The sequence below is a fragment of the Citrus sinensis genome, chromosome 2 (assembly GCF_022201045.2).
Source record: "Citrus sinensis cultivar Valencia sweet orange chromosome 2, DVS_A1.0, whole genome shotgun sequence".
NCBI classification, from domain to species: Eukaryota; Viridiplantae; Streptophyta; class Magnoliopsida; order Sapindales; family Rutaceae; genus Citrus; species Citrus sinensis.
This window is the reverse complement of record NC_068557.1, coordinates 425,939-451,759: the sequence shown is the minus strand read 5'-3', so window position 1 is coordinate 451,759 and position 25,821 is coordinate 425,939. Positions and strand designations below refer to the sequence as shown.

Genomic DNA, 25,821 nt, shown 5'->3' with positions numbered 1-25,821 from the left:
ATCCAAGAAAGACATCCTGTCAAATGAAGGACAACAGCTTCATCTTTACAAGTGTTATCTTTGTTTTTTTATTAATTTCTGCTGTTGAAACGGTCACATGGGCTCAAACTCGATACAAAAGTAATACGGTTGTGAAGATTTTGACTTGTATTGGTTTGAAATTGAGAATGAACAAAAAGAATTCAAACAAGTGGTCTAGTAGATTTAGTCAATACAACGTTGTGTACCATCTATACACTAAATATATATGGCTTGAAGTACCTTACATTATTATTATATAATTGACATAATTTTTTCACAACCATTTAATGAAAATTTAACGGTTATGAAAATATAAAGTAATTAAATCATATTATTTCCACAATCATTGAATTTTCATCAAACGGCTGTTGAAGAATTATATACCTTACATAATAATGTAAGGTAACTAGCTCAATATATATATTAAGTTAAATTTGTGTTTTTTTGAAGGTGCAGATGTTATAATATTGTTAAGTATTTATGTGACGTTAAATTCAAATGTCTCAAATTCATTAGTACTACTTAATTATATTCGTCTCATTAAGAGTATGTGCTACTCTAAAAAAATGTTAACAATTGAACTAATTAATACCTACGAGTGAATATTTTTTATGGGCATTTGTACTTGTTGATCAAATTTTTTGCATCCCTAAAAGTTAGTACGAGAGTGGGATTGATAATTATTAAGTAACACACAAAAATAGCCACTCGGCCTTTGGCCGAGTGGTGAGAGCTGCTGCTCTCCAACTTGGAGAGCAGCAGTTCGAACCCCCACAATGCATGTGGGGGTGTTTTCTTCCTCAAATAAAATTGAGTGAAGACAGTCTGCTTCCTTGCCCCAGTGCGAGGAGTAGACATCCCTCGAATATTTGAGAGGGTTAAAATCTGGGCAGCGCTCCATTAGCATTAATGTATGTTGATCCCGGTTATAGTCTGATTTGTACATATCAGTTATATTCTCATATAATATGAGTTGTAATCTGAGCAATAGTCTCATGTAATCAAAAAAAAAAAAAAAGTAACACACAAAAATAACCGACACATAAAATGAAGTGTGACGTGTGAGAAAGGGAGAAAGAGAAGTGTTTGATGCTATAATATATGTAAATCTGAGCAATCAAATGATCAAGGAAGCATCCTCTTTTCAAGTTTGTGAAGATCAACCATGCACATTTAATAATACGATACCAAAAAAAAAAAAATTGTTAATGCTAATGCTATCCATTTGGAGGAGCAGATGGTTGGTGGGTTTAATTTAATTGTAATATATGCATGTAAAGATCGATGCCAGCTTTCTCAGTAGGTATGGTTTTATCAGGAATGAGTGTTGACCTTAGCTATATGTCTTCTTTAATTGAAGCCTGCGCTTGAACTTGAAGCAAAACATATTTGCTTGTGAAACCTTTCAACCGCCGTACGTTCTGATTTCCCACCAAATTTAGGTTAGAAAAATCAGTTGTTGGGTAAAATAAATCCAGTGATCAAAATTAAAAGCATATGATATATGATAAGATTTTCATCTCTTTTAAGACCCTCGACACCGAGAATCTCTCTTAACGTGTATCTTTAACTTATATATAATACATTAGTTAACATAATTTGTTCAAGCATGGCTAGAAAATTTGAAACTCAAGCTTAGAAATTAAACAATCATGTGATAGGCCACATGCTTCCCTAATTGTATGATCGTTTTGTTTTTCCATTATTTGTAGTTGACGAGGCTGGTGGGTTTTCCTTGGATCCATATTATGATTAATTGCCCTGATTAGAAACATTATTAGCATTTTTATTTAGCAAAGTACTAAACATGTTTCTGTTTTTTGCTTCATATATAAGGTACCTATAGTGCATTTATATTTCTCCAATTATTTTTCTGTTCATGTTGCAAGTGGGCTTACAATTAGATTCTTGTAGCGAGTTACAAAGCCTAATCTATGTACCAGAATTCAGAAACATGATAATTATACAGCATTTTTATTAACATGTACAACTGAAGATAAAGAAAACATGTTTCTGTTTTTTGTTCAATTTTGTATAGCTGTTGGTGTCATCTCATCATTCAACCCCTTTGGTCACTGTGTTCATACATGCATGCATAATTTTGATGATAAATCAAATGAAACGAAAACATGAAATAAGAGAAACATGCGTGCCGATATAATTTGATCAATTCAACTACTAAATGTGCTTTCTGCAACAAATTAATTGTTTTAAATGTTTCACCTCTGGCATGCACTTAAATTAATTGGTTTTTATACTTCACCTTCTTGACCTTTTTTACAATTAACAAAGTCAACACCATTTTAGATTCAATAAGTACTCAGTATGAAAATTAATTGATTCTGCAACGAGCTACTTGTTTTAAATAATTAAGTTGAACAAAATGTCAAACACTTGTACAAAAAGAGGAAGTCAAAAGCTTGTTGGTGGAGAAAGACTAGCAAAGCATTTTCATGCCGATTTGTACTTTAATAGTAGTTTAATGGTGATTTCGTGCTCATAATAATGTTGAAAGCAGTAGTTCGAGCTAGTATCTTAATAGAAATATTATGAACCATATTATAAATGTATATATTTATGCTGCATTTACTAAATTGGAATCGGAATGAGCTGGAATGGGAATGGGTAAGAATGGGAATAAGGAATGTGAATCAAAATAAGTTGTTTACTTGAACTGTAGGAATCGAAATCGGATTGAACTGAATTATCATTAATGTGTTTATTTTGTCTTGGAATCGGAATGAATTAGATTGTAACAAATTACTAAAAAGTACTTAATGAATTATTGTCATAATTATTATTAACTAATATATTAATTAATTGTAAAATTTTTAATTAATTATAATAACTATATTAAAAATTATTATAAAAATATATTAACTAATAATATTAATATTAATATTAATATTAATATTAATTACTTAATTAAAACAATATATTAATTTTTGTGATTATTTATTCAAAAATTATAATTATAAATAATTATTGTTAATAATATATTAATATATTAATTATTAGTAATAAATATATTATTTATTTAATAATAATATATGAATTAATTATAATAATAATAATTATTATTATTATAATAGTATACTAATTAATTAATAATATTAATATTAATTATTGTGATTATTTATTCAAAAAATAATTATTATTATTATTATGTTAATATATTAATTAATAATAATTAATTAATTAACTATAATAATATATTAATTATTGTGATTATTTATTCAAGAACTATAATTTTTAATAATTATAGTTAATAATATATTTATATATTAATTAATTAATTATAATATTATATTAATTAATTATAAAAGAGGATAAAGTAGGCATTTTTAATTTTGGGGAGGACAAAATGGTCAATTCTAAGAATGGGAGACTCATTCCCACCTACCCCATGAGAATCAATTTCACATTTCCCATTCTCAAATAGTGCTGGGCCCCACCATTCCCATTCCGATTCCGATTCCTTCTCCATATTTGCGAAGTAAACACCATCAATCATTCCAATTATGAATTCTGATTCCCCGATCCGGCAAGTAAACACCATCAATCATTTCGATTCTGAATTCTGATTCCCCAATCCGGCAAGTAAACACACTATTAGAGTCTTAATAGATCCTAAATTGTTACACATTTATAATTTATAACAATTCCGAAAAAAAAAAAAGGAAAAAAAAAAACTTGTCTACATGTCTCCACCAATTCCCACAAAAGTAAAATCATTTTTCGTTTGTCAACATCAAAAACTTGCAAGGGTATGTTACCGAAAAGGATAACGCAAAAACGAGGCTGACCATTTCTTTGATTGGATTTTAAGAAACTTTTGCCTTCCCTTTTTTATCTTTTGCACTTCTCTGTCTCATGTTTTGATAATTGACTCGATATTTGCTTCATTGACAAGCTAAACTTGGTGTGTGAGTTTTTGAGACGTCATTTCAACAAGCTTGCTTGACAAGTTCTTAAGACTTGAAGGGGTGGGTAGTTGGTCAATATCTTGTTTAATGGTTTGGTTTATAATAATAGAGTATTACTGGGTCCATTTTCTTATGAATACATCAAGTGCTCGCACCACATTATTAAATCAATTAATATACATCTAATAACTAAAATTTTGGCAATATATGCATTGGGAGTAAATAAATTCATCAAATAAAGATGGGATAATTCTTTCCTAATAATTAAAATTTAGACGCACCTACGTTGAATAAGGTGTATATTATACCGTCACAATCTTACGATTTACTTATTAATAATATTGGTAACGATTTTATTGTTATATTTACAACCCATGTCTTAATTTAAAATGTTATACATAAAATTTATAAAAGTATATATAATGGTAAAGTTATTACTAGTCATAAAAAAAATTATTTTTGAATAAAGAAAAACTTGTGGTGGGTGCAACATACGTATATATGATGCAATGTAATATAGACCTATCCAAGATCAAACTACCTTGGTATGGCGTGGCATCACTCAATGTATAATATATAAAAACAGAGAGGTCTCACTCAATATCTCAGTGGCTTTCACTTTCAATTTAAAATTTTTTTTAATTAAATGCTTATGCTGAATTTATTTTGTGAGTGCAGCAAAAGCAAAGCAAAGCATAGCGAAGGTCAATGCATGGCATGGCAAATGGCCACTCTTAACGCGCAAACCCACCACCGAACCGAAGCGACAGAATTAGTGAAGTCAGATTTCTAGGTTTTAAATTAATATGCATCAGCCACCGTCCGTCGCGTCTTGGGGAAACAAATGGACGGTGATGGGCAGCTCCTATGATGTTGATGGCCTTTGATTCGGCCTTTTCTTTTTCTTCCGTGGGCCATGTGTCGGTCTCTTTCATATTTCAAAGGATTCTCCGCCGGACCGAGTTTTCTCGCCATTTCTTGCTCAAAACTTCAACCCTTTTGACCCTTCAAAGGCGTTTTCGTTCTTGTTTTTGTTTTTCTAGTTTGCGTGGATTCACAGTCAGCTATAGTTAAATTCGAAAGTGGTGATTTCAACAACACACAATAAATATTGGACGATCGATAAATTTTTCAAATGTTTACACTGATCATTTCGTTCGTTTACGCATACGGCATATCTATTTATATGAAAATGAATTCCAACCTACAATTCTGATAGATTTATAGCGTGACCCCGTGTTTATACGTTTTACAAGTGTGACGTTTTTTATACTTTTTATATTTTATCGGTATCCATTTTTGAATTTGAATGTTATAAGTTCGACAACCCCCACTTAAACGAGCCAACCATACGGTAAGAAAATCGAGTCCATGTTGCATTTAATAATGGTCTCAGCTCTCAACTCAACCTAATATGATAACACTTCGTCGCCATTGACTCCACGAGAAACGTTTTCTTGCTCTAATTTGTTGTCGCTCTTGTTGAAAAATGAAGCTTCTATTAATGCCTTGGAAATGTGGGAGCCAGCCAGCTAGCTAGCAAGAGTTGGCATCAAGGACTAGGATTAGAAAATACAAGTAACATAAAAAAGAAAATTTAAAAAAAAAAAAAAAAAAACAGGGTGGCAATATATTTTGTGTGGTCCAAGGTCCAGTCGTGATATAATTAGTTCAAAGATATGGTTTTGGTTAGAGTAATTAAAAAGATGTGAAGATTTGGGCCAACTTAGAACATGACTTTTTTTTATTATTGTTAAATGCTTATTACCATGTGCAATTACCCAAAAAAAAAAATTGTTACCATGACCCCCAAAAAAAAATTGAACATAACTAATACTTTTATATAAAATGTAATCTACTTTTTTGGCCATCAATAGTTTCTTATCGATTGTGTGAGGATATGATATTATGATATCAATTTGAATTCTGATCCTCGTTGATCTCAACTAATGATCTTTGCAATAGTTTTGTTAGGAAATGATTTTTCTCAAAGCCTCTTTTTCTCAAATCGTGAATACTCGCTCTTTTGCCTTTTTCCAAAATAATAATAATAATAAAAGGAAAAATAAAATTTAATTTACTCCATAAAAGTGTAAAAGCATCAATATATTCCTATCTAATGTTAAGGAGATTAAAAAAATAAAAATTATCAACACACACTTCATTTACCATCATCTCTCGAATAAAAATAAAGATGAATTAAAAATTTTTACACTTTTGAATGTCATTCTATCTAAAACTGAATTAAAGTTTACTCCATTGCTAATTACATAAAGACCAACAAATAAAAATGTTGAAAAGGCAAATCCGACTGGCGTCAACAAGTCAACCGTTAACGCTGACTTTTTTCAATCGGTCTTTTCGTCAGCGCATTTGTATTCCGTGCACCGCAACTGCACGCCATACGGTGCACATGCGCTTCACTGACGTCGGTGCTGCTGCTGCGAAAAGCAAAAGCGCGTCTTCGGTCACTCGGATTTTGTCACACCTACACAGCTGGCATTATTTAATTCGCCAGCGTGCTCTCCAGCTCTGCCGGGCGGTTATGCTATCACTTTTGTGTCTTAACCATACGACACGTCGTATGTTTCTATTAAAGCTTTGAATTTTGAGCTTCATTAATACGCAAATACCCATCTTTATTGTCTGTATTAGAAGCATCACTAGTGATGTTGAAATTTGCTGTATTTACAAGGTTGGCATTTTCTTTTAAGATTATATATTTTTAGAAAATAAAAGAGACTCAAAATTTATTCAATAATAATATAATATATGATATATAATGTTATTTTTTTCTTTTTTTTTTAATATAAAAAGATACAAATTACATCATACTAATTTGATCATCTGTACGTTTCGAAAATTCGTTTCTTTAACATGTTATACAACTTTCGAACGTCAAAAATCATATGCAACGTATTGAAAAATATATTAAGACGTACAACATTTTTAAACTCCATACTAATCCTCAATCTTGATCATGAATTAAAATATTAATAGCATTTGCATCAAATCTAATCAAAGAACACCAATATAATTTTCCGCTTGTTTCAAGGGATTTGAGTGTCTGTGTGTTAGGTCCGTTTTGTATCACAAATAACGGGCAATGCCACGTGGTTGAATTGACAGTTGACACGTGGACATAGATGATACCTAAGCCCCACAATTCTTCTTCTACATAGTACGGTGCAAAGTACCCATCTCTAAATATTGCATGGAGATCTGAAATTGACAGTTGTAAGTGACAAGGTTATGTCTTAATTTTTTTTTTTAATTTATTGTTCTTTACATTTAAAAGCTAAATATTTCCTTAAAATAATTTGCTTTCTCCAGTTTGACTTTGATGTGCTTCAAATTTCAATTCAAAAAAAAAAAAAAAGATCATAGATTTTGAGGGATTCTATCCCACAATTTATATGAAGTATAATTTTCTTTTATTTTCCACTATACATTTAAATAATTTATTAAAAAAATTCTATTTTTTTTTTATAACATATCGTATAAATTAAGATCCGTGATTAAAATTTGAGACTCGTAATGATAAATTTGAAATGCGTATGGAAAGTTAGAAAAGTTTATATTAACAACACATGTTTCGTACAGTAGTTGCCCTAACCCTAGATTATATGCTAGGTTCTTTTCTTTTCTTTTCTTCCATGGGCAAAAGTGAGGTGGCAATGGGGATTCTTACTAATATTTTAGAGGCGAGATATCTTGAATGGCGATATTATTCTTTACCCAGGATAAATCAAGGAAATAAAAACAGAAACATTTGTTGGCATTCTTAGATTATGGTCAAAATGCAACGGTTTGATTACATTATTTGCTTTTATTTTAGAGGTGATATTATCTTTAATTAAAGATTTTATTCTATGCTTTAGATAAATTAACTAAAAAAAAAAAAAAAACAATGTGTTGGCATCCATAGATTATGGCCAGAATATCATAATGATATTTAGACTACTCCATTGTTAATTTGCTTAATTAGTTGTCTTCTGTAAGTCACGTAGCATATATAAAATAAATGGCTGCATAACATTGTTATTTCATTGATTTTAAGTTGCGATATTGTGATTAGTAAGATTGAGGTTAGTCTTAACCCATATTTAGTTAGGCCATTAGAAATCGATTACTTTATAATTTCATGTGATAATTAATCATATTATTTTCCGGTAATTAGTACCATCTCTCGGACCCTATAGAGTGTATACATAGTACCTTTACTATTCAACCAATACATAGTCTCATTCGATATAAAGTTGTCTACTTAATTATTTCTTTATAAATAGACGGCACCTCTTCTCGTGGTTGGTTCACATTCAATTGGATATAATTGATTGCTTTGAAACATAAAAAAGGAACAATAGCAAATTAAAAAAAAAAAGAAAAAGAAACAAAGCTATCCTCATTTCATGATTCATTGACTAAGGTGGATATTTAATATTTTTTAACTTTTTTTCCTCATCACGAATCAACCCTTTGTCTAACTTTTCTCTATCAAGAATCCATAAAAGAATCTATGAAGTAAGCTGCCAAGTAACCAAAAATCTTTTAATAATACTTCCGACACATAAATTATTTTTATACTCAAATAATTTTTTTTTTTTCATTTGGTGCAAACACTAATTAAATTTCTAAGTACGCGTATAATTTACTTTACATGTATACACAGTTAAATTTAATCCATATTATGTGTACTACATATATAATCATGGTATGTATGTTAATTATTTGAATGCAAGAAAATTAAGAAGTCTTAATCATGGTATGTATGTTAATTACACCATACAATTAATGAAGCTGACTATCGAATTTTTACTGTCCTTTGTTATTTAAACTGTTATAAAAATAATAATAATAAAATATTAAAGAAAAATACACACATAGGACACTCCAAAATATTCTAAAATTAATGCACAATTAAATAAAAATTGATTGTATACACCTACCTATTTTGGGATTTATTCGGGATTAGTTAATTAAGCAGCTAGTGCAAGGCATTGTACCCCAAAATGTGACCTACACCAAAAATGCATGCATCCAAACACAACCCACCAAATATCAATCACATCAATATTGTTGTGTAATTAATATACGCTTAGACAAATAATATTATTGTATTAAATTCTAGTAATTACCTTAATCAAGTGCTTATTAACATTAACAAGAGACAAGCTTTTGACTTATTAAATATGAACCTTTTGTTACATCTCTCTGTAAGATACTCTAAGTCAGCTTGTGGGTCTTTAGTGAAAAATGCACCGAAGTTTCAATGGCTTTGAACTTTCAATTTCACAAATTCTTTTCTTTTATCATATCAATCTACATCGCTCCACGTGTACAAGCCCATCATCAAAACAACTCAACTAATTAAATTAATCCTCATTTAGAAAATAAAAACTTCTAAATATCCCAGAAAGTTGGTAAATCGGTAGAATCATATATATATTTTTTTCGTTTTATTGATTGTTAAGCTTATTATAGTATACTTAAAGAGTTGTCCCCATTAACTTAATTGAACAATTTTTTAGTAGTTTCTAATTTTGAAAGGGGTAAAGAATTAAGAAATTGATCTAAATTTTGCCTGCCCTCTACTTTTCAAAAAACATGAAAAAAACAAAAATTTTGACTTAATTTTAATTAAGCTTAAGATTAAAAGCTTCCAAGTTAAGCTACCGTGCTGTTTACTCTTAGACGCTAGGAATATCCTATGACATAAGCCATTGCGATAAATTAAGATTAAGTCAACTAATCTCACTTGACCAACGACTAGTGAAAAATTCAACTTGTACTTTTTCAAGAAAATTTAATATTAATTACTTTCCAAGAAAATATTCTATCTATTATCTAACTTTTACTTGACCAAGAATACAAACAATTACGTACATTAAATTTTTAGCTACACAAACTACCTTCGTGTTTAGCATTAATTCCTCAATTGATGAGAAATTTCTCATACCTACTTTCAATAAAATCTATATAAATTCTAAATATGAAAAATTAGTAATACAGAAAATCTACATACGTAGCAATCTTTGAAGTCTAATTACTCATAATTGAAAACTAATAATCTGGTAAGCAACGATGATTGCTTTATGAGGAACAACTACTATTTGGTTAATTCAAAACTTCAACTTGAGTCATAAGATATTACTGAATTATGTTATATACGCACATATTTGTATAAATTAATAATTGTCTTAAAAAGGGTCGAGAATCCCAAATAAAAGTAAAATTTTATGATAAAGTATTTAATAAAATGACCAATCAATTAATTATACTTTTTTGTTTTATATAAACAGAGATGAATATAATTTCTTACTTCCCATGAATCAAATAAATAAAAAAGTTTTATAAAATTATTTGTGATGGGTCAAAAAATATATTATGGGGATTATTACACACAGTCCACTCCACGTGTTTAGAAAAAGAAAACACTTTTTTTTTTTTTCTTTTTCTTTCCCTGCTTCTTCGTGTGTGTTGTGTCCGAAGCTGGGACTCACATCAGTTTATTTGTCCCTCTATATAACTCTTTTCTCTCGATCAAAATACAATGACGAGGTTACCAACGGTATCTTTCTAACATACAAGCTTGAAAAGCTCAAACTCAGCTTCTGTTTTTAGAAAGAGGGAAAAAAAAAAAAAGGAAAAATATCCAAAATCTTCACCCTTTAGACTCGGAATCCATTTGCCATTTATAAGTTACAAGCCATCCTCAATTCAAGGTAATGCATGCAGCAACGCAAAATACCATTTTTTGTTTCTTTTTCTTGCTTGGTGTTTTCTGTTGTGTTTTGCTTCATGGAGAGTTGCTGCAAATGGTGAATATGTCTTCTTTCTTTTATTGAATTATTGCATTTGTTTGTTGGGTTCTTGGTGATGTTTTTTGAAGAGGTTCGCTTTGGTTTTTTGTTTATGATTCATCTTTTATGGTAATTCATTTGTTCTTTTCGTAAAAAAATTTGATTTGATTAATGGGTTCTTCTAGATCTTTGCTGTTTGTTGATGGTTTTGTTTCATCAAATTAAGTTTGCATGTCAGCATTATTGCATGAATATTCTCCATTTTCACACATCCATTTCGTTGTTTAATGACAGTAATTGCATTTTTGAGTAACAAAATAGATTTTATGGATTCGGTTTTGTTTCTTCATTGATTTTTCATATGAAAAATTGATCTAGTGTTTGGTAGCTGGAAAATTTTTCCTTTTTGGTTTACATGTTTCATTGGCATACGAGTCATTTGACGTATTGTTGGTTTGTTTGAACAGGAATCTAAAACAAATAAGTGCTGATGGGAGTTTCAGTTTCGTGCCCATTTGCGGAATACAGTGATGTGGAAAGTGGTTTAGAATCAGTCATTGTAAAGTCCATTTGCTTTGGAGATGAGGAAGTGAAGACGCCGGTTCGATCTGTGAGCTTCAATAGTCAAGATTTGGAACCAACAATATTGAAATCCTTAGGTTGTGGGAAAATGGTGAAAGAAAGATCGGTTAGTTTTAAAGAATGTGAGTTGGAGGCAATGATCTCTCGAACATCATCTTTATCATCAGACAAAGAAAAGGATGAGTCCATTAGATCAATCAGAATAAAGGTAAACGAAATGGATAATCAATCTCCAAGGTCAGAAGATTCTATGGAGACAATCCAACAATTTCCGATTTTGGATCCCAATAACCCCAAGCATGAAGCTGCAATAAAATTGCAGAAAGTATACAAAAGCTTCCGAACAAGGAGAAAGCTAGCTGATTGTGCAGTTATTGTTGAGCAGAGCTGGTGTGTATTATTTGTTGATATTGCAGGTATTGTTCACAAAGTTCTATATGTTTTTAGCTTGTTCTAATGCAACAACCTGTATTGTTCTAGGTGGAAGCTCTTAGATTTCGCTGAACTCAAGCGAAGTTCTATATCGTTCTTTGATATAGAGAAAAATGAAACTGCCATTTCACGTTGGTCAAGGGCCAGGACCAGAGCTGCTAAGGTAACTTTCAAACTCATAGATATATGATTTTGTGTAAGGAAGCATTTTTTTGTTTCTGGTATCTAATTGTTTTCCTTGATTTTGTAGGTTGGAAAAGGTTTATCAAAGAATGACAGAGCACAAAAACTTGCCTTACAACACTGGCTCGAAGCAGTAAGTCATTTGGATAATTCAAACTTTATTAGCAAACGGATTTAGTATGTATAATCACTTCTACATTTTCTGTTGCTGATTTAAAAGCTTTGTTTCTAATGTTAAACAGATTGACCCACGGCATCGTTATGGACATAATCTACACTTCTATTATGATAAATGGCTTCATAGTCATAGTAGAGAACCCTTCTTTTACTGGTAAGACACTTTAACTGAAACCTTTTTGCTTCACCGATTTGAATTATGTGACGGTTTTAAGTTAATGGTAGATTCACTGGTTTGAAATTCAGGGTCGATATAGGGGAAGGGAGGGAAGTAAATCTTGTTGATAAATGCCCTCGATGGAAGCTTCATCAGCAGTGCATCAAGTATCTTGGTCCGGTAAGCCTCTATTTCTTTCCTTGGTCATCCTTTATCCTAAATTTTTTATAGCTTAAAACTTTACTTATAAATTGCTTTTGATCTACAGATGGAAAGAAAGCCTTATGAAGTTATCGTGAAGGACGGAAAATTCTTTTACAAGCAGTCAGGGTTGATCCTCGACACAAATGTGGATATTGATTCTAAGTGGATCTTTGTCCTAAGCACAACAAAATCCTTGTATGTTGGCAAAAAAAGAAAAGGAACATTTCAGCATTCCAGCTTCTTGGCTGGAGGAGCCACAACGGCTGCCGGGAGATTAGTTGTTGAAAGTGGCGTCCTTAAGGTAATCTTTTTTTTTTTTTTGGTTATTTTATCTCAACTTTGTGTTTCTTGAACTTATTGTCTTTAATTATCAAGATAGTGTCTTTTGATGACTTTTTTTTTTTCCCCTGCTTTTCAACAGGCAGTTTGGCCTCACAGTGGTCATTATCGCCCTACAGAACAAAACTTCAATGACTTTATCTCATTCCTTAAAGAGAACAATGTTGATCTCACAGATGTCAAGGTAAAAATATAAAGATACGAATTCTTTTGTAAGTTTCTCGATAGAGGGAAGTAAAAGAGCTTTTTCTGACAATGCGTTCATTCTGATGTAAGCAGATGAGTCCAGTAGATGCAGAAGAAGCCTCAGATGGTAAACAAAGAAATAGTATGCACATTAGGAACCACTCATCTGATGAGGACTTGGTTCAGGCCCTTGACGAATTAGAGACTGAAGAGAACAATGTCGAAGACTTGAGTCAAGACAAAACTGATTCAACAAAACACGAAACTACTCCTTCGAAAGGACTTCAAAAGTTGGACAGTTTCCAGAAGTTTAGTATGAAATTGCCTAGTATTGAAGTACAAAAAAGGAGTGAGCTTTTAGAAAGACCAGAGAGTAACATTCCAGCTTTTAAGCCGAGTAGCAACAACCCATCAGTAGAATCTCAAATGAATGTTCCTGGTTCTGTAGAAGGAGCATATGTTTCTAAACCAGAAATCAAAAATTCAAAGCAAGAGTTGTCAAATGACGAAGATGCAGAAAATGAAGTAGAACCAGTTCCTGAAGAAGCAATTCTCCAAAGGATAAATTCGCGTAAAGGAATGAAGTCATATCAGTTGGGGAAGCAGTTGTCCTGCAAATGGACAACGGGAGCAGGTCCCCGCATTGGCTGTGTAAGGGACTATCCCTGTCAACTCCAGTTCCGAGCTTTGGAGCAGTTAAACTTGTCTCCAACAAGTGCTGGCTATAGTAGATCTAGGTCGTCTCCTCACACAATCGGTAGATATAACCCACTGATGCCCTCACCACTGCATCCTCACATGAAAATGGAAGCAACTGTAAGCTTACCCGTGCCCGGGAAAGGAAATTCATTAATTGAAGCCGTTCGCCTTTGTAGAACCCAGTCCTCCCCATTAGAAGATCAGTAGATGCTGTAGAATCACATCCTAAATGACCAGTTCTTTTGTGTGAATAGAGAAGTTGGTAGGAATTCTTTACGTTCTTTCAAATTAAATTCATGTACACTTTTTTTTTTTTCCCCCAAAGTGTTGTTTAACATATACATCAAAATAAAAAAAAAAATCTGTAAAATTTTTAATTTTGTGGCTTTAATGCCTTTTCAATACAAAAGAAAATATTCATTCTTTATTTTCTGATGTTCTAATTGCCGCTAAGACATTTAATATAGGGTTTGCAGAAACTTTTGCTGCAAGGAAATTGCCTAAAGCAGAGTATGAATCATTTCAGAAAATTATCTCAACTCACAGACGAGAGTGAAAGTTCTGTGTTGAGGTCTAGAAGCTGAAGTTTCTTTTCGATTATATATATATATATATTTCATTTTATAAATTTTATCAAAAGCCTGTCCAATCTCCATGGGGCCGTCAAGTGCTCGAGATTCTGACTGTGTCTCCAAAAATCAATTGGACGACGACTGAACTGGACTCAGATGGGAATTTTGGAGAAACTATTGTTAACATATTTGATTGAATAAATGGGAAGTGTAAATATTTTGAACAAGAAAAGTGGGATGCTATAAACCATCAATGGAATGAATCCAAAGAGCTCAAACACAAGGACAAGCTGCAAGAATGGCCGATATTGTTCAGTTTTCAAGTGCATGTCAGGTTGTTCAATAACACCACCAGTGCCTGGTGGCTTTGTCTTTTGGCATGGCACCAAATTCAGAAAGCTTTTATTTTGCATTCAATTCCAAAATGAGAAAAAGTTAAAGATGGCCCTCCACTACCATTTGTTTTGTTGGTTTCACTTTCACCTTTACAGAGGTGTAGTATCATTTTTAGCCTCTACTAAATAGTTTGAAGCACCTTAATGATTTGAAAAATTAGGTAACGTTACGAAGCAAATTTGCATGAGTTTATTTTCAGATAAGCTATCAATATTGGTTTGATTTACTCCCCAAGTACGAATGAGGCTGCCAAATTGAAAATTAGCATAATTTTTGTTGGTATTTTATGTTATAAAGCACAATTATTATCCCGAGTTGATGATAAAAACAAATAGAAATGCCATAAATTGATATTTAAATTTTAATATTGAATAGTTGAGTTAGGTACCGGAGGGAAAACTCTTGATAGAATGCAGGATTCAGGAAGAAAATCAACTCATAAACTTAAATTTTTAGTTTTATTGAAGTTTATTTATTTCAAGATTGTAAAAATTTACACACAATATTCAGGATGATTTATTTATTTATTTATTTTCTTTGCTGTTAATTTAGAAAATGAATTGCAGCAAGAATATATATCTATATATTTTCAAGCTTACAAAATTAATATCATCTATATCTTTTGGGATAAAAATTCTCTATACTAATTATTATTCCATAAACATTGTTGCAGCATGGCTACATAATTGCCACATTACAAGCTCAGTGAGTAGAGTTTGGATAAATTATTGGATCTCATTCATCTTGTATTTACTAATTAATAATCAGAATGAAATGGACGGGAATCCAAATCATGAATGAAAATAAGAATAAATTGTTTATTTGAGTTACAAAAATAGGATTGAGAATCGGAATGAGCTTAATTTCTATTGATGTGTTTACTTTGTCCTAAAATCGGAATGAACTATTTTAATTTACTAATATACTCCTTGTTAATTATTGTTATTTGATGATGATGATAATAATAATAATAAGTAATAGTAATAATTAAAAAATTAATAACAACAACAATGACAATAATAAATTTTATAATAATAAAAATAAAAATAACAACTAAAATAGTAATTAATAATAATAATAATAACATTATTAAATTTACATTTATTATAATAATAACTAAAATAGAAATAATTAATAATAATAACAACTGCATTAATAAATAAATGCGGGGACAATTGGTGACGAGGGGCGCGACTCCGATCCGCCGGTGACGAGCTGCTATGATACGTGGACGACGACGAGTGCATGACGTAGGAAGAAACGGCAACGACGAGCGCGAGCACGAACAGCTGTGATGTGGAAAACGAGCACGAGCAGCTGTGATGTCAGCGACAGCACGTGCAACATCGATGATGAGTACGATCATTTTCCTTTGGGCAGCGGCTGCTTGCTTAGGTTTTCATTTTTTTTTTTTCAAAATTTCCAGAGAGGGTATTTTGGGGATATTGGAGTTGTAGCGGGGGGATAATTTCGTCATTTTAAGGAATACGGTTCTAATTTCTCCTGGTCCAAAATTTATGTGGACCCATCCTCAATTTAACAAATAAATAAGTTATTTATTCTGATTCCCTATCTTTATTCCGGATTGCTAAATATAGCATCAATCTTTCCCAGCTAAATAATTATATCAAGTTAATTTTTTTTTTCTTTCAGTATAAAGTGCAGAACATCATTAAAATTTGAAAAAAGATCAGCATGATTTTCAAATTTATCTATTAAAAATCCGTAAAGTGTAGAAAGTGGAAGAAAATATATGAAAAGAACCTCGGTTGCTGCAGAAAAGACAAAAATTTTGCTGTATCTTCTCACGTTGTAGTTCCCAAACATTCAAAAAATCGCTCACTTTTTATCAAAAGTTGAACCCAAAAACAAAAAGCACTCATTCCCTCCTCTCATGTCTTTCTTTCCCGTGACTTTATATCCACCTCTCAAATATTCTCTTCACTGTTCACACCTCATCTCTTTCTAGCTACTAGTGTTAACTTGCTGCTACTTACACTCACTCGCTCCCTCCCTTCTGAATACAAGCTAAGTTTGGCACCATTTTTTTTTGCTGCTGAAATGTGTGAAATTTTGCTGGCTCAGCTGAATCCTGAGCTACCCATCAAGCATTTTCACGGTAAGTGTGGTAAAGTTTGCTGCTTTAGCAGGTTTAGTTCTGTTTTGGTTGTGTTTCTGTTTCTGGGTTTTGCATTTAGTGGCATATGTGATGACCTTGCTATGGTTTCGGTACCTCTTGGTTTTGAGGTTTCTGGGTTTGATAAAAGCAAAACTTGGGTGTCTGAAAATGGTGTCTTTGCATTTGGGTTCTTGGATACTAGCTCAAAATATAGTGATAGTGATGGATTTGTTGTGGGGATTAGGTTTAATTTAAAAGATAAAGCTGCAAATCTGCCTGTTTGGGCTATTGGTGGTGGTCTTAGAGTTTCTGAGAACTCTACAATTAGGCTCAATTTGGATGGTAGGTTGATTTTGTTTGAAAACCCTAGTGGTTTGATTGTTTGGAGCAGTAATACTTCTAATTTAGGTGTTCAAAAAGCTACTTTATTGAACAATGGGAACTTACTGTTAATGGGTAGTGAAGATAATGTGCTTTGGGAGAGCTTTAATAGCCCCACGAACACTCTCCTTCCTGGTCAGTCTTTCCATTTTCCGCGGGTCTTAAGAGCGCCTTCAACAAAATCCATCTCTAGTTATTACAATTTTGTGATACGCCGTTCTGGTGAGCTTGCTCTTGTGTGGGAAAGCAATGTGACTTACTGGAGGACTCATTTGAGCTCCTATGGTGTTGCTAAGGAAGCAAGGTTTGATTCTATTGGTGTTTTGCGGCTTTTCGATGCCAGTAATAAGACGGTTTGGTCCGCGTCGAGTAAGGATTTTGGAGACCCTTCTGTGGTCTTGAGGCATCTTAGGATTGATTCAGATGGGAATTTGAGAATTTACTCGTGGGACAATGAGGCTCATGTGTGGAGGGTAGGGTGGCAAGCAGTTCAGAACCAGTGTGATGTGTTTGGCTTTTGTGGTTTGTACAGTGTATGTGGGTACAATTCCACGGCCACCGTTTGTGATTGTCTGTCGGAGGCTTCTGTAAATTGGGGAAATGACCTGCCTGCGGTGGATACAGTCAATACTGGCTGCAGGAAAATGGTGGATTTGGGGAACTGCAGGTTGAATACCAGCATGATGATTCTGAAGCAGACAGTTCTTTATGGTCTTTATCCTCCTCTAGATGTTGATTTGATGCTGAGCGAGGAAGCCTGTAAGGAGTTCTGCTCCAATGACTCTACTTGCGTTGCAGTAACTTCAAAGAACGATGGTTCAGGGCTTTGCACAATCAAAAGAACAAGCTTTATTAGTGGATATAGGAAACCATCTACTCCTGCAAATTCTTTCTTGAAAGTGTGCTTGGTCCCTCAGGCAGTTTCTGCTAGAGGTGCTAATCCTCACAACAATGTCAAGCCAATTCCTATTTCATCTAAAGGATTAGATGAACGTAGTGGCGATGGTAAAGCTTTTGTGGGAGCCATTTCCTTGATAATTCTGGTGACAGTCTCAGCCTTTTTGAGCATTGAGATGTTTGTGTTTTGGGTTATGTATCGGAGACGTAAAACTAAGGCTCAAACAAGGATCCCTTTTGGAAAAGATGCTCAAATGAACCCACATTACAGTGTTCTCATCAGATTGTCCTATGAAGAGGTGAGAGAGCTGACTGCAAACTTTGGGAATCAACTCGGCCCCTCTGTTTATAAAGGTTTACTTCCCAACAAAATGCCAGTAATTGCCAAGGTGATGAACGTTGTAGCAACTGAGAAAGACTTCAGGAGGGTAGTTTCTACCTTGGGTGCAATGCACCACCGGCATCTTGTATCAATAAAGGGATTCTGTTTTGAGTCTGAACATGCTATTCTTATTTATGAGTATGTCCCAAATGGCTCTCTTGATAATTGGTTATTCAACATGGAGCAGGCTCAGGTTGAAAGGAGTTGGCAGCAGAGGCTTGATATTGCTCTAGGAGTTGCTCGAGCCCTTGCTTATTTGCACTTGGAATGCCAAACTTGTGTTTCTCATGGGAATCTGAAGCTTGAAAATGTCATGCTTGATGAAAAATTGGTTCCTAAAGTGACAGATTTCGGGCTTAGAAGCTTACTTGCAAAGGAGACAGCTTCTTCTTTGGAGTCCCCATCTGAGAGAGATATTTACATGTTTGGGGAAATGTTGCTTCAAATTGTTACATGCAAGACAGACATATTAGGCAGCGATCTGCGCGATCTTGTTAACAAGATCAACGGAGAACTGAATTCAGAGGACAATAGAGTGTCTGAAGGAGTGGAGAGAGCCCTGAGGATATCATTGTGGTGTATGCAAAGCCAACCATTTTTACGACCTTCCATTGGCGAAGTTGTGAAGGTATTAGAAGGTACATTGTCAGTAGATAGGCCCCCATTGAATTTTGCTTTTAGAGAAGACCAGATGGGTTAGAATCTTAGCTGAGATTTTAAGGTAGATTCTTAGAAGAAAGTGATTGTAAGTAACAATCTTACTAACCATGTCAGTTTCGACACCTCAATTTTTAGGTATGAGAGTCTAGAAAATCTCCAGCAGCTCAATGTTTTTGCAAGATTGAGCCCGAAGAACTGTAAAAAAAATTTGTACGATATAGGCACTCTTTAACTACATTATGCAAAATGTTTCAATGTTAGTGTCTTGAGCAACATGCCCAGATTTGTGTGCTAGTTCAAAATTTCTTAATTGAATATGCAATGTATGCGACTGCCAACAAGTGCACTTTATATCTAAAATCATAGCTCTAATATATTATCGTTACCGTAGTCCACAACCACACACAACCGCTAGTCCACAACTACAATCAAACCCATATCTAGCAGTATCAAAATTTTTGGTCTAACCAGTAAGCTCATTTATTTTTAAGTTGTACTTTTATCTTCGAAATGTTTATTTGTTAAGGTTTTGGGAGCTTGTAACTTATGTTTATCTTGATGATTATATAATAAAATAACTCTTTAGCTCGTAATAATAACTAATATAGGCATTCAACTTTTAAAATTCATAGCACATGCATTCTCAACAGCATAATTTATCAAACGCCAAACTCGGACTATGTCCAACTGATTATTTTATTAGAACAGCAAAAATAAGATAAGACAAATAATTTTGTAACCAATATATTGGTTAATTCCAAATCATAATAACTGCCATTAATGTTGTTGGTTGCCCAATAATAAATATAGCAATTAATGTAATAAATAGTCATCAATCCATATCTTCCAGCTTCTAATCATCATCATGGAAAGTTTCCCAACTTCTGTCATTCTTTTGATTTTTCTCTTCATCACTTGTAAAATTTTCATTAAATCCATGTCATAGTTTTAATAATTATTTAATTATGTGTTGATGTCAAAATCTGATCTAATCGGTTAGTGACTTAATATCAAATTCTTACACCAGCATTAAATTTATCTGGTGGAGAATTGACTGGTCAATTGTCAAAATGTCTGCAACCACCAGTGATTAACCTACGAATACATGAAATCACAAAAAAAGGTAAGAGGTGCCGGAAGTTTTTCCGGAGTGAACCCTCCGACACTCAAGTTAGTTTATGGGTTTACTATAATAAAAATAAATAATTTCTATTTAAAACAAAAAATAGAGATCAAAAGCTCAAAAATAAAACCCAATCCCAACATGAAGAATGGATTTCTCTTTTTCTTTTTTTTTTAGCTTGTCCAAATCCTTCTGCCTCTAAGAAAAACATAATAGAGAAGCAAGTAGCCCTCCTCCCTAGGTAACACCCCACTCCCCTCTTTTATTCTCCCCCTTTCCGTTTCCTTCTTTTGCTCACTATCCTTTATAATTTTTTATGCTTTGTCTCCCCAAAATAGCCTTTGAATACACAAGTAAATGTCTAGTTTACTTAATAATAAGTTGCTTGAGGTTTTAAGTTTGTAAAAAATTATAAACTCTATAATTTCCGGTCTTGATTCGTTTCACTTCAACAACCCATCAGGACTCTAGACATCCTGAATTCAAACAACCTCACAGGGGCTACATAATAAAACTTGATGGCTTACATTCGAAACCATTCAGACCGAAATGAAAAATAAATCCCCGGCCATTGAAGCTAAAACGAATGGACTGTATAATTCTCACAAAGATTGTCACCTAAATTTATTTGTATTTCAAATTCATTTACCAGACATATAGGCATCTCTATAAAATTTGGAAATACACACATTGAAAGGAAACGTTCCGATGAAATTAATTATGTAATCTTCAGAAGTATTATTTTTAAGAGATTCAGTCTCGATGGCTCAGTGGTATCATTTTTTATGGGTTGCAGGATAATATACGACCTCAATTCTAATGATTTTGTATTTCTTTGAGGTTCACCGTCAAATGAAAATTGTTTGAGTCTATATCGAACACCTTTTCACCATGTAAAACCTAAAACAAACAACATTAAACATCAACTCAGAAACATATTGAGCTGTTAGTATAAAAACAAGAGTCTTACTACAAAAATACTAACTAAAAAGAAACACTCACCATTAGATTATGCTTGTATACTAAATTGACTTCCATCTTAAACCTTCCGTCAGCTTATGAAAATCAAAATAATTCTCCTGATGGTGTACTCATTCGACGCAAGAATTTGGAATCAATAGCAGCGATAAAAGCACATATATATATATACAGAGGCGAAGCTTTGAGGAGGCTAACCCGGGCTGTAGCCCGGGTTAGTTTCTTGAAAAAAAATATTAATTAATTATACATTGTTTTAAAAAAAACTTATAGTAAAATATAAAAATATAACTAATAATTATAGTCAATATCTATTTTCTCTAAATTGAAAAATTAACTCAAATCCCTAACTAATTGATTCAATTATCTAAATTTTAAATTCCCTAAAACTTAGTTGTTCAAGTCATCAAGTTGCCACCTCATGAGTGACAGCCAGCCTTTGGCGCACCCACATGCTCATATTGTTTTTGAATTAGTTATTAGCTTATACTTTTGTCAAATTTTTTTGATAAAATAATTAATAATTATCTAATGTATTATTATCGCAGACAATATAATTCAAATACGATAATATATGAGTTTTCTTTTTTAAAGAATCGCAGGACGAAATTTCGTCGATAGTATTTTTTTTATTTACATTGTATTTTTTTTAATTTTATTATTAATTTTTTACTTGTCTAGTGTATTTTAATAATTTCTTTTGTATAGAATAATTTTTTTGTGAAGTAATTGAATTAAAAAAAAATCTAGCCCACCCTAAAAAATAGTGCTAGCTTCGCCACTGTATATATATATATATATAATTTGTTTCACCATTAAATTAACGGAATAGAAAAATAAAGACAGTAAAAAAGCAAAAACGAGAAGCATATATATATACATATCTCCTATATCCTTTCTTGAAAAATTGTTAAATTAACTCTTGACACATCATTAAGCATATATACATATCATTAAGCAAATCTAGTTGGATTCTGTTTGTAGGCAAAAGATTTACGTTTTGGTTATTTTAGAAACAAAGACACCTAAAACAGATACAACACTGTATACATATATTATATATGATAAAAGGATAAAACTGTGGTGCAACTGTGGTACCGTGCCACAGTTGCACCCAACCGTTGAATTCCCACTTATTCAAGTGGACCCCACTCATTTGAGTGGATCTAACGGCTGGTGCAACTGTGGCACGGTATCACAGTTGCACTGTAGCCTGACCCATGATAAAATACACAAGAAACTAATTACCAACATGTGAATAGTTTTTAAAGTCTTGATCTTACCAATGTTGCTTGCTTCGTTTGGTATCAGTTTGTTCTGCAAAGGCAGCTGCTTCCGCTCTATTATTACTCAAGTCAACCTACCATATAACCAAAAAATAAAATATAGTAAGAAACAAAACTTGTAAAGAAACTATCTTTTGCATGCGAATAATAATAATAATAATAGTAATTATTATTGGCTTGCAGATACAATGAATTGAATTCGAAGGAAACTAGGTGCTTAGTGAAAACTTAATTAAAAGTGTGAAACCTGAAATTAAAATGCATGCCAAGAGAACATACATTTACAGGTTTTGGCTCTTCTGTTTTGAAACTGCATGCTCTCTATCGATCTGGCTATAAATAAAAGATGTTACGAGAAAGAGTATTATTGAGTGGCATTAATAATTAACTAATGTATTTTGGTGAGACTCAGTAATTGCACCCACCAACCTATGGATACTGGGGACATGATCTAATTAATTTGGCATTAATTAAAGGAAAATGTAGGACTCGTTTGGTGGTTGGTTAATTGCCTAGTGCCTGCAGCCGGACAGTAGCAAGTCGACTACTCGAGCAATACAATTTCATTGATGACAAGACCCTTGGAATCTTCATGGTCTGATTACTTTCTGGATTGGAAAATCTGAATTCATAATTAGAATAATTGATGAAGTTTATTTTGTAAAATAGAAGTGGAAATTAAAATCAGAATCATGGGACCTACCTCAATTTAGAAATGAAGAATGGAAGACTGACTCCCAAATGGGTGGGAATTAGTCTCCCATCCCCAACACTCCCCAATTTGCCTTTATCAAAATCTCAAAAGGCCAAAAATACCCTCATTTAATTAAAAAAAAAAAAAACACAGCCAAAATTCATCTCTGCCAAACCGTTGCTTCCAAAATTAACGTCGTTGGTCATCAAGCAGCAACAACAGCATTGTCCAACTGAAGCAGTGTCGTCAATCATCAATAGTAGCAACGTTTTCAAGCAACAACAGCAATAGCATGATCCAATGGCAACAGCCATTGTCGATGATGATGCCGACGATGCCGCTTGTTGTTGATAATGATGTCACTCGTCAATGATGATGATGATGATTATTATTATTATTATTAATGATAAAAAATTATAATTAATTAATATATTATTAACAATAATAATAATTTTTGAATAAATAATCAAAATAATTAAAATACAAAATAATAATTATGACAATAGTTAATTAATGATTTTTTAATAATTTGTAACACATTCTGATTTCGAGACAAAGTAAATACATTAATGACAATTCAGTTCATTCCGATTTAAATTCTTACAGTTCAAGTAAATAATTTATTTTGATTTTCAATCCTCATTTCCATGACAGTTCATTATAATTCATGTCTATTCTAATTCTTGTTTAATAAATGCATCATAAATCTTTTAAGGCAGCCAGCTGCTATTCAGTGTCCAAATATCTTGGAGCTCTATGTGTCCAAACATTGAGGCTACTGCTTTGGGATGAAAGACCTTAATTTCGATCGGAAGTTAAATCTGTATAATAATTAACTTAACTTTTTCATACCTCATCTGTTTTGGACCTTTTCGTACAAGCATGGTAGGTAGAAATTAATTACCTCGGTGACAGGAGCAAATGGAGTGTGCAAAAACAAGCAAGTGAATACGAAGCCCATGTCAACGTTATGATATTAGATTATTGGGTTTATGAAAATTAAGACGCCAAACTAAAATAAAATGTCTTTTTATTTGATTATTATATTTTTACATGTAAATTATAGTATGAGGATAGATCTATGCAAGCATAAATCATCAGCTGCAGCATTATTTCAATACCATCCGACATTGAGGGATCACCCGCCGTTTGGCTCTAGTAATTCCTTGGAGCCTACCAAAATTGCCGTAAGAGAAAGAGAAATAAATATTTGAACCAGTATTCGGCTTGAATAAAAATTATTACGAAAGAATAAATGAAAAAAAAAAACTCACCATTTGCTGGGCCCATAATGAACACTTCATCACCATGTGAAGCCCTAGAAGAGAGAGTATCAAACATTTATTCTTAAAGCATTATTTGCAAGAATGTTATGCAGTTAAAACAGCAATGCAAAATGACAGAAAGATTAATATGATGGTACATTTACTAAATGAAAATCAAAATAAGATAGAATGGAAATTAAAACAAGTTGTTTACTTGAATTATAATATTCTGAATTGGAATGAACTTTACTTCCATTAATTTGTTTACATTGTTTTAGAACAATAACGATAGCAATAATAATGACAATAATGATAACGATAACAACAACAACAACAACAACAATACTAATAATAATTTGAATAATCAACAATCGACGAGTACTGCATACTACCAGCGACGATCACTAGTGCAAGGCTGATGATTTGCATCGGTGCAAGGCTCTGCTCTGTTTGACAGGATTGTGTGCGACAGTGGTGCACGACGACCGGCTCTGCTAAGTTCGACGACTGGCATGCAACGATCATGGCTTCTGGTTCTTATCAATCGACCGTGCTATTTTTTTTCTCTCTTTTTTTTTTAACCAAGGATAAATCCAGGTTTATGAATTTTGTTAGAGAGCAGATTTATTCCGAAGGTGGGAATCAATGACCTTTTGATTATGATTCCTTCTTTTACTTTAAACATTGTCAACTATTCCAATTATGGATTCCAATTCCTCAATCCGGAATGTGAACTCACCGTAAATGTTTCCGCAAAATCAACATACATAACAAATGTTAACTTACATGGCCCTTTAGTCATGAGGGAGAGTGTGCTAGATTATATTATATTACAGCTGTTATATACCTGGATCAACGGCCTAGATTTAGTATAGAATAACAACAGTTAATATGAATGAGGGGATCTTGTCTATAAAGGGTACAGTCTGTTGCTTCTCAACGGCAGTGGTGAGTCGTCGTCAACCTTATCACTATGATATTTCCACGAAGCTTCTTGCTTTTGAGTGTCTACAACGACCTGAGGCTGATGATTTGCACTTACCGAGTCTTAGAATATTGTAATTGTTGCTTCCCGCAAAATCGTAAACTCACAGGCATATCATCAAACACTAAGTTACTTTCATCAAACACTTATCATTTCAACAGTCATTAATTGCGCTGACCTGCTGCTGCTGCTGCTGGCCTTTATTTTTATTTTTCCATTTCCTACCATAACTCTTGCAAGTTTAATTATTTTTTGCCCTTTTTTTTAAATTGTAATTTTAGTAATACATTATAATCTAAAAGTTATTGAGAGTCAGATCAATTCATATATTTATAAGCAAAAGTTGTACTATACATCTCGAGATATAAATATAT

At 32.7% G+C, this 25,821-nt stretch overlaps 2 protein-coding genes and 2 long non-coding RNA genes across 5 annotated transcripts; 2 read left to right on the top strand and 2 right to left on the bottom strand.

Moving 5' to 3' along the window:
• Positions 1–10,423: 10,423 nt before the first annotated feature.
• Positions 10,424–14,135, top strand: LOC102614486 (hypothetical protein). Its single transcript, XM_006488847.4, has 9 exons — positions 10,424–10,672; positions 11,218–11,722; positions 11,813–11,927; positions 12,015–12,080; positions 12,190–12,278; positions 12,371–12,461; positions 12,550–12,786; positions 12,907–13,008; positions 13,104–14,135. Exons 2-9 carry the CDS (start codon positions 11,241–11,243, stop codon positions 13,914–13,916), a joined length of 1,995 nt encoding a protein of 664 aa, XP_006488910.1. The 5' UTR covers positions 10,424–10,672; positions 11,218–11,240; the 3' UTR covers positions 13,917–14,135.
• Positions 14,136–16,738: 2,603 nt separating this feature from the next.
• LOC107178369 (G-type lectin S-receptor-like serine/threonine-protein kinase SD3-1) lies at positions 16,739–19,156 on the top strand. Its single transcript, XM_015533445.2, has one exon. The coding sequence runs from the start codon at positions 16,739–16,741 to the stop codon at positions 19,154–19,156; it is 2,418 nt and encodes an 805-aa protein (XP_015388931.1).
• Positions 19,157–20,828: 1,672 nt separating this feature from the next.
• LOC102614773 (uncharacterized) lies at positions 20,829–22,847 on the bottom strand. Of its 2 annotated transcripts, none has more exons than XR_371842.3 (4): positions 22,783–22,847; positions 22,501–22,577; positions 21,242–21,318; positions 20,829–21,139 (listed from the first exon to the last, which is right to left on the bottom strand). It is a non-coding gene; the product is annotated as an uncharacterized LOC102614773 (long non-coding RNA). The 2 variants fall into 2 exon arrangements; XR_371843.4 differs by having other exon boundaries at positions 22,751–22,840.
• A 1,385-nt stretch (positions 22,848–24,232) lies between these two features.
• On the bottom strand, positions 24,233–25,302 carry LOC127900436 (uncharacterized). Its single transcript, XR_008052589.1, has 3 exons — positions 24,855–25,302; positions 24,472–24,515; positions 24,233–24,370 (listed from the first exon to the last, which is right to left on the bottom strand). It is a non-coding gene; the product is annotated as an uncharacterized LOC127900436 (long non-coding RNA).
• Between the last annotated feature and the right edge of the window lie 519 nt (positions 25,303–25,821).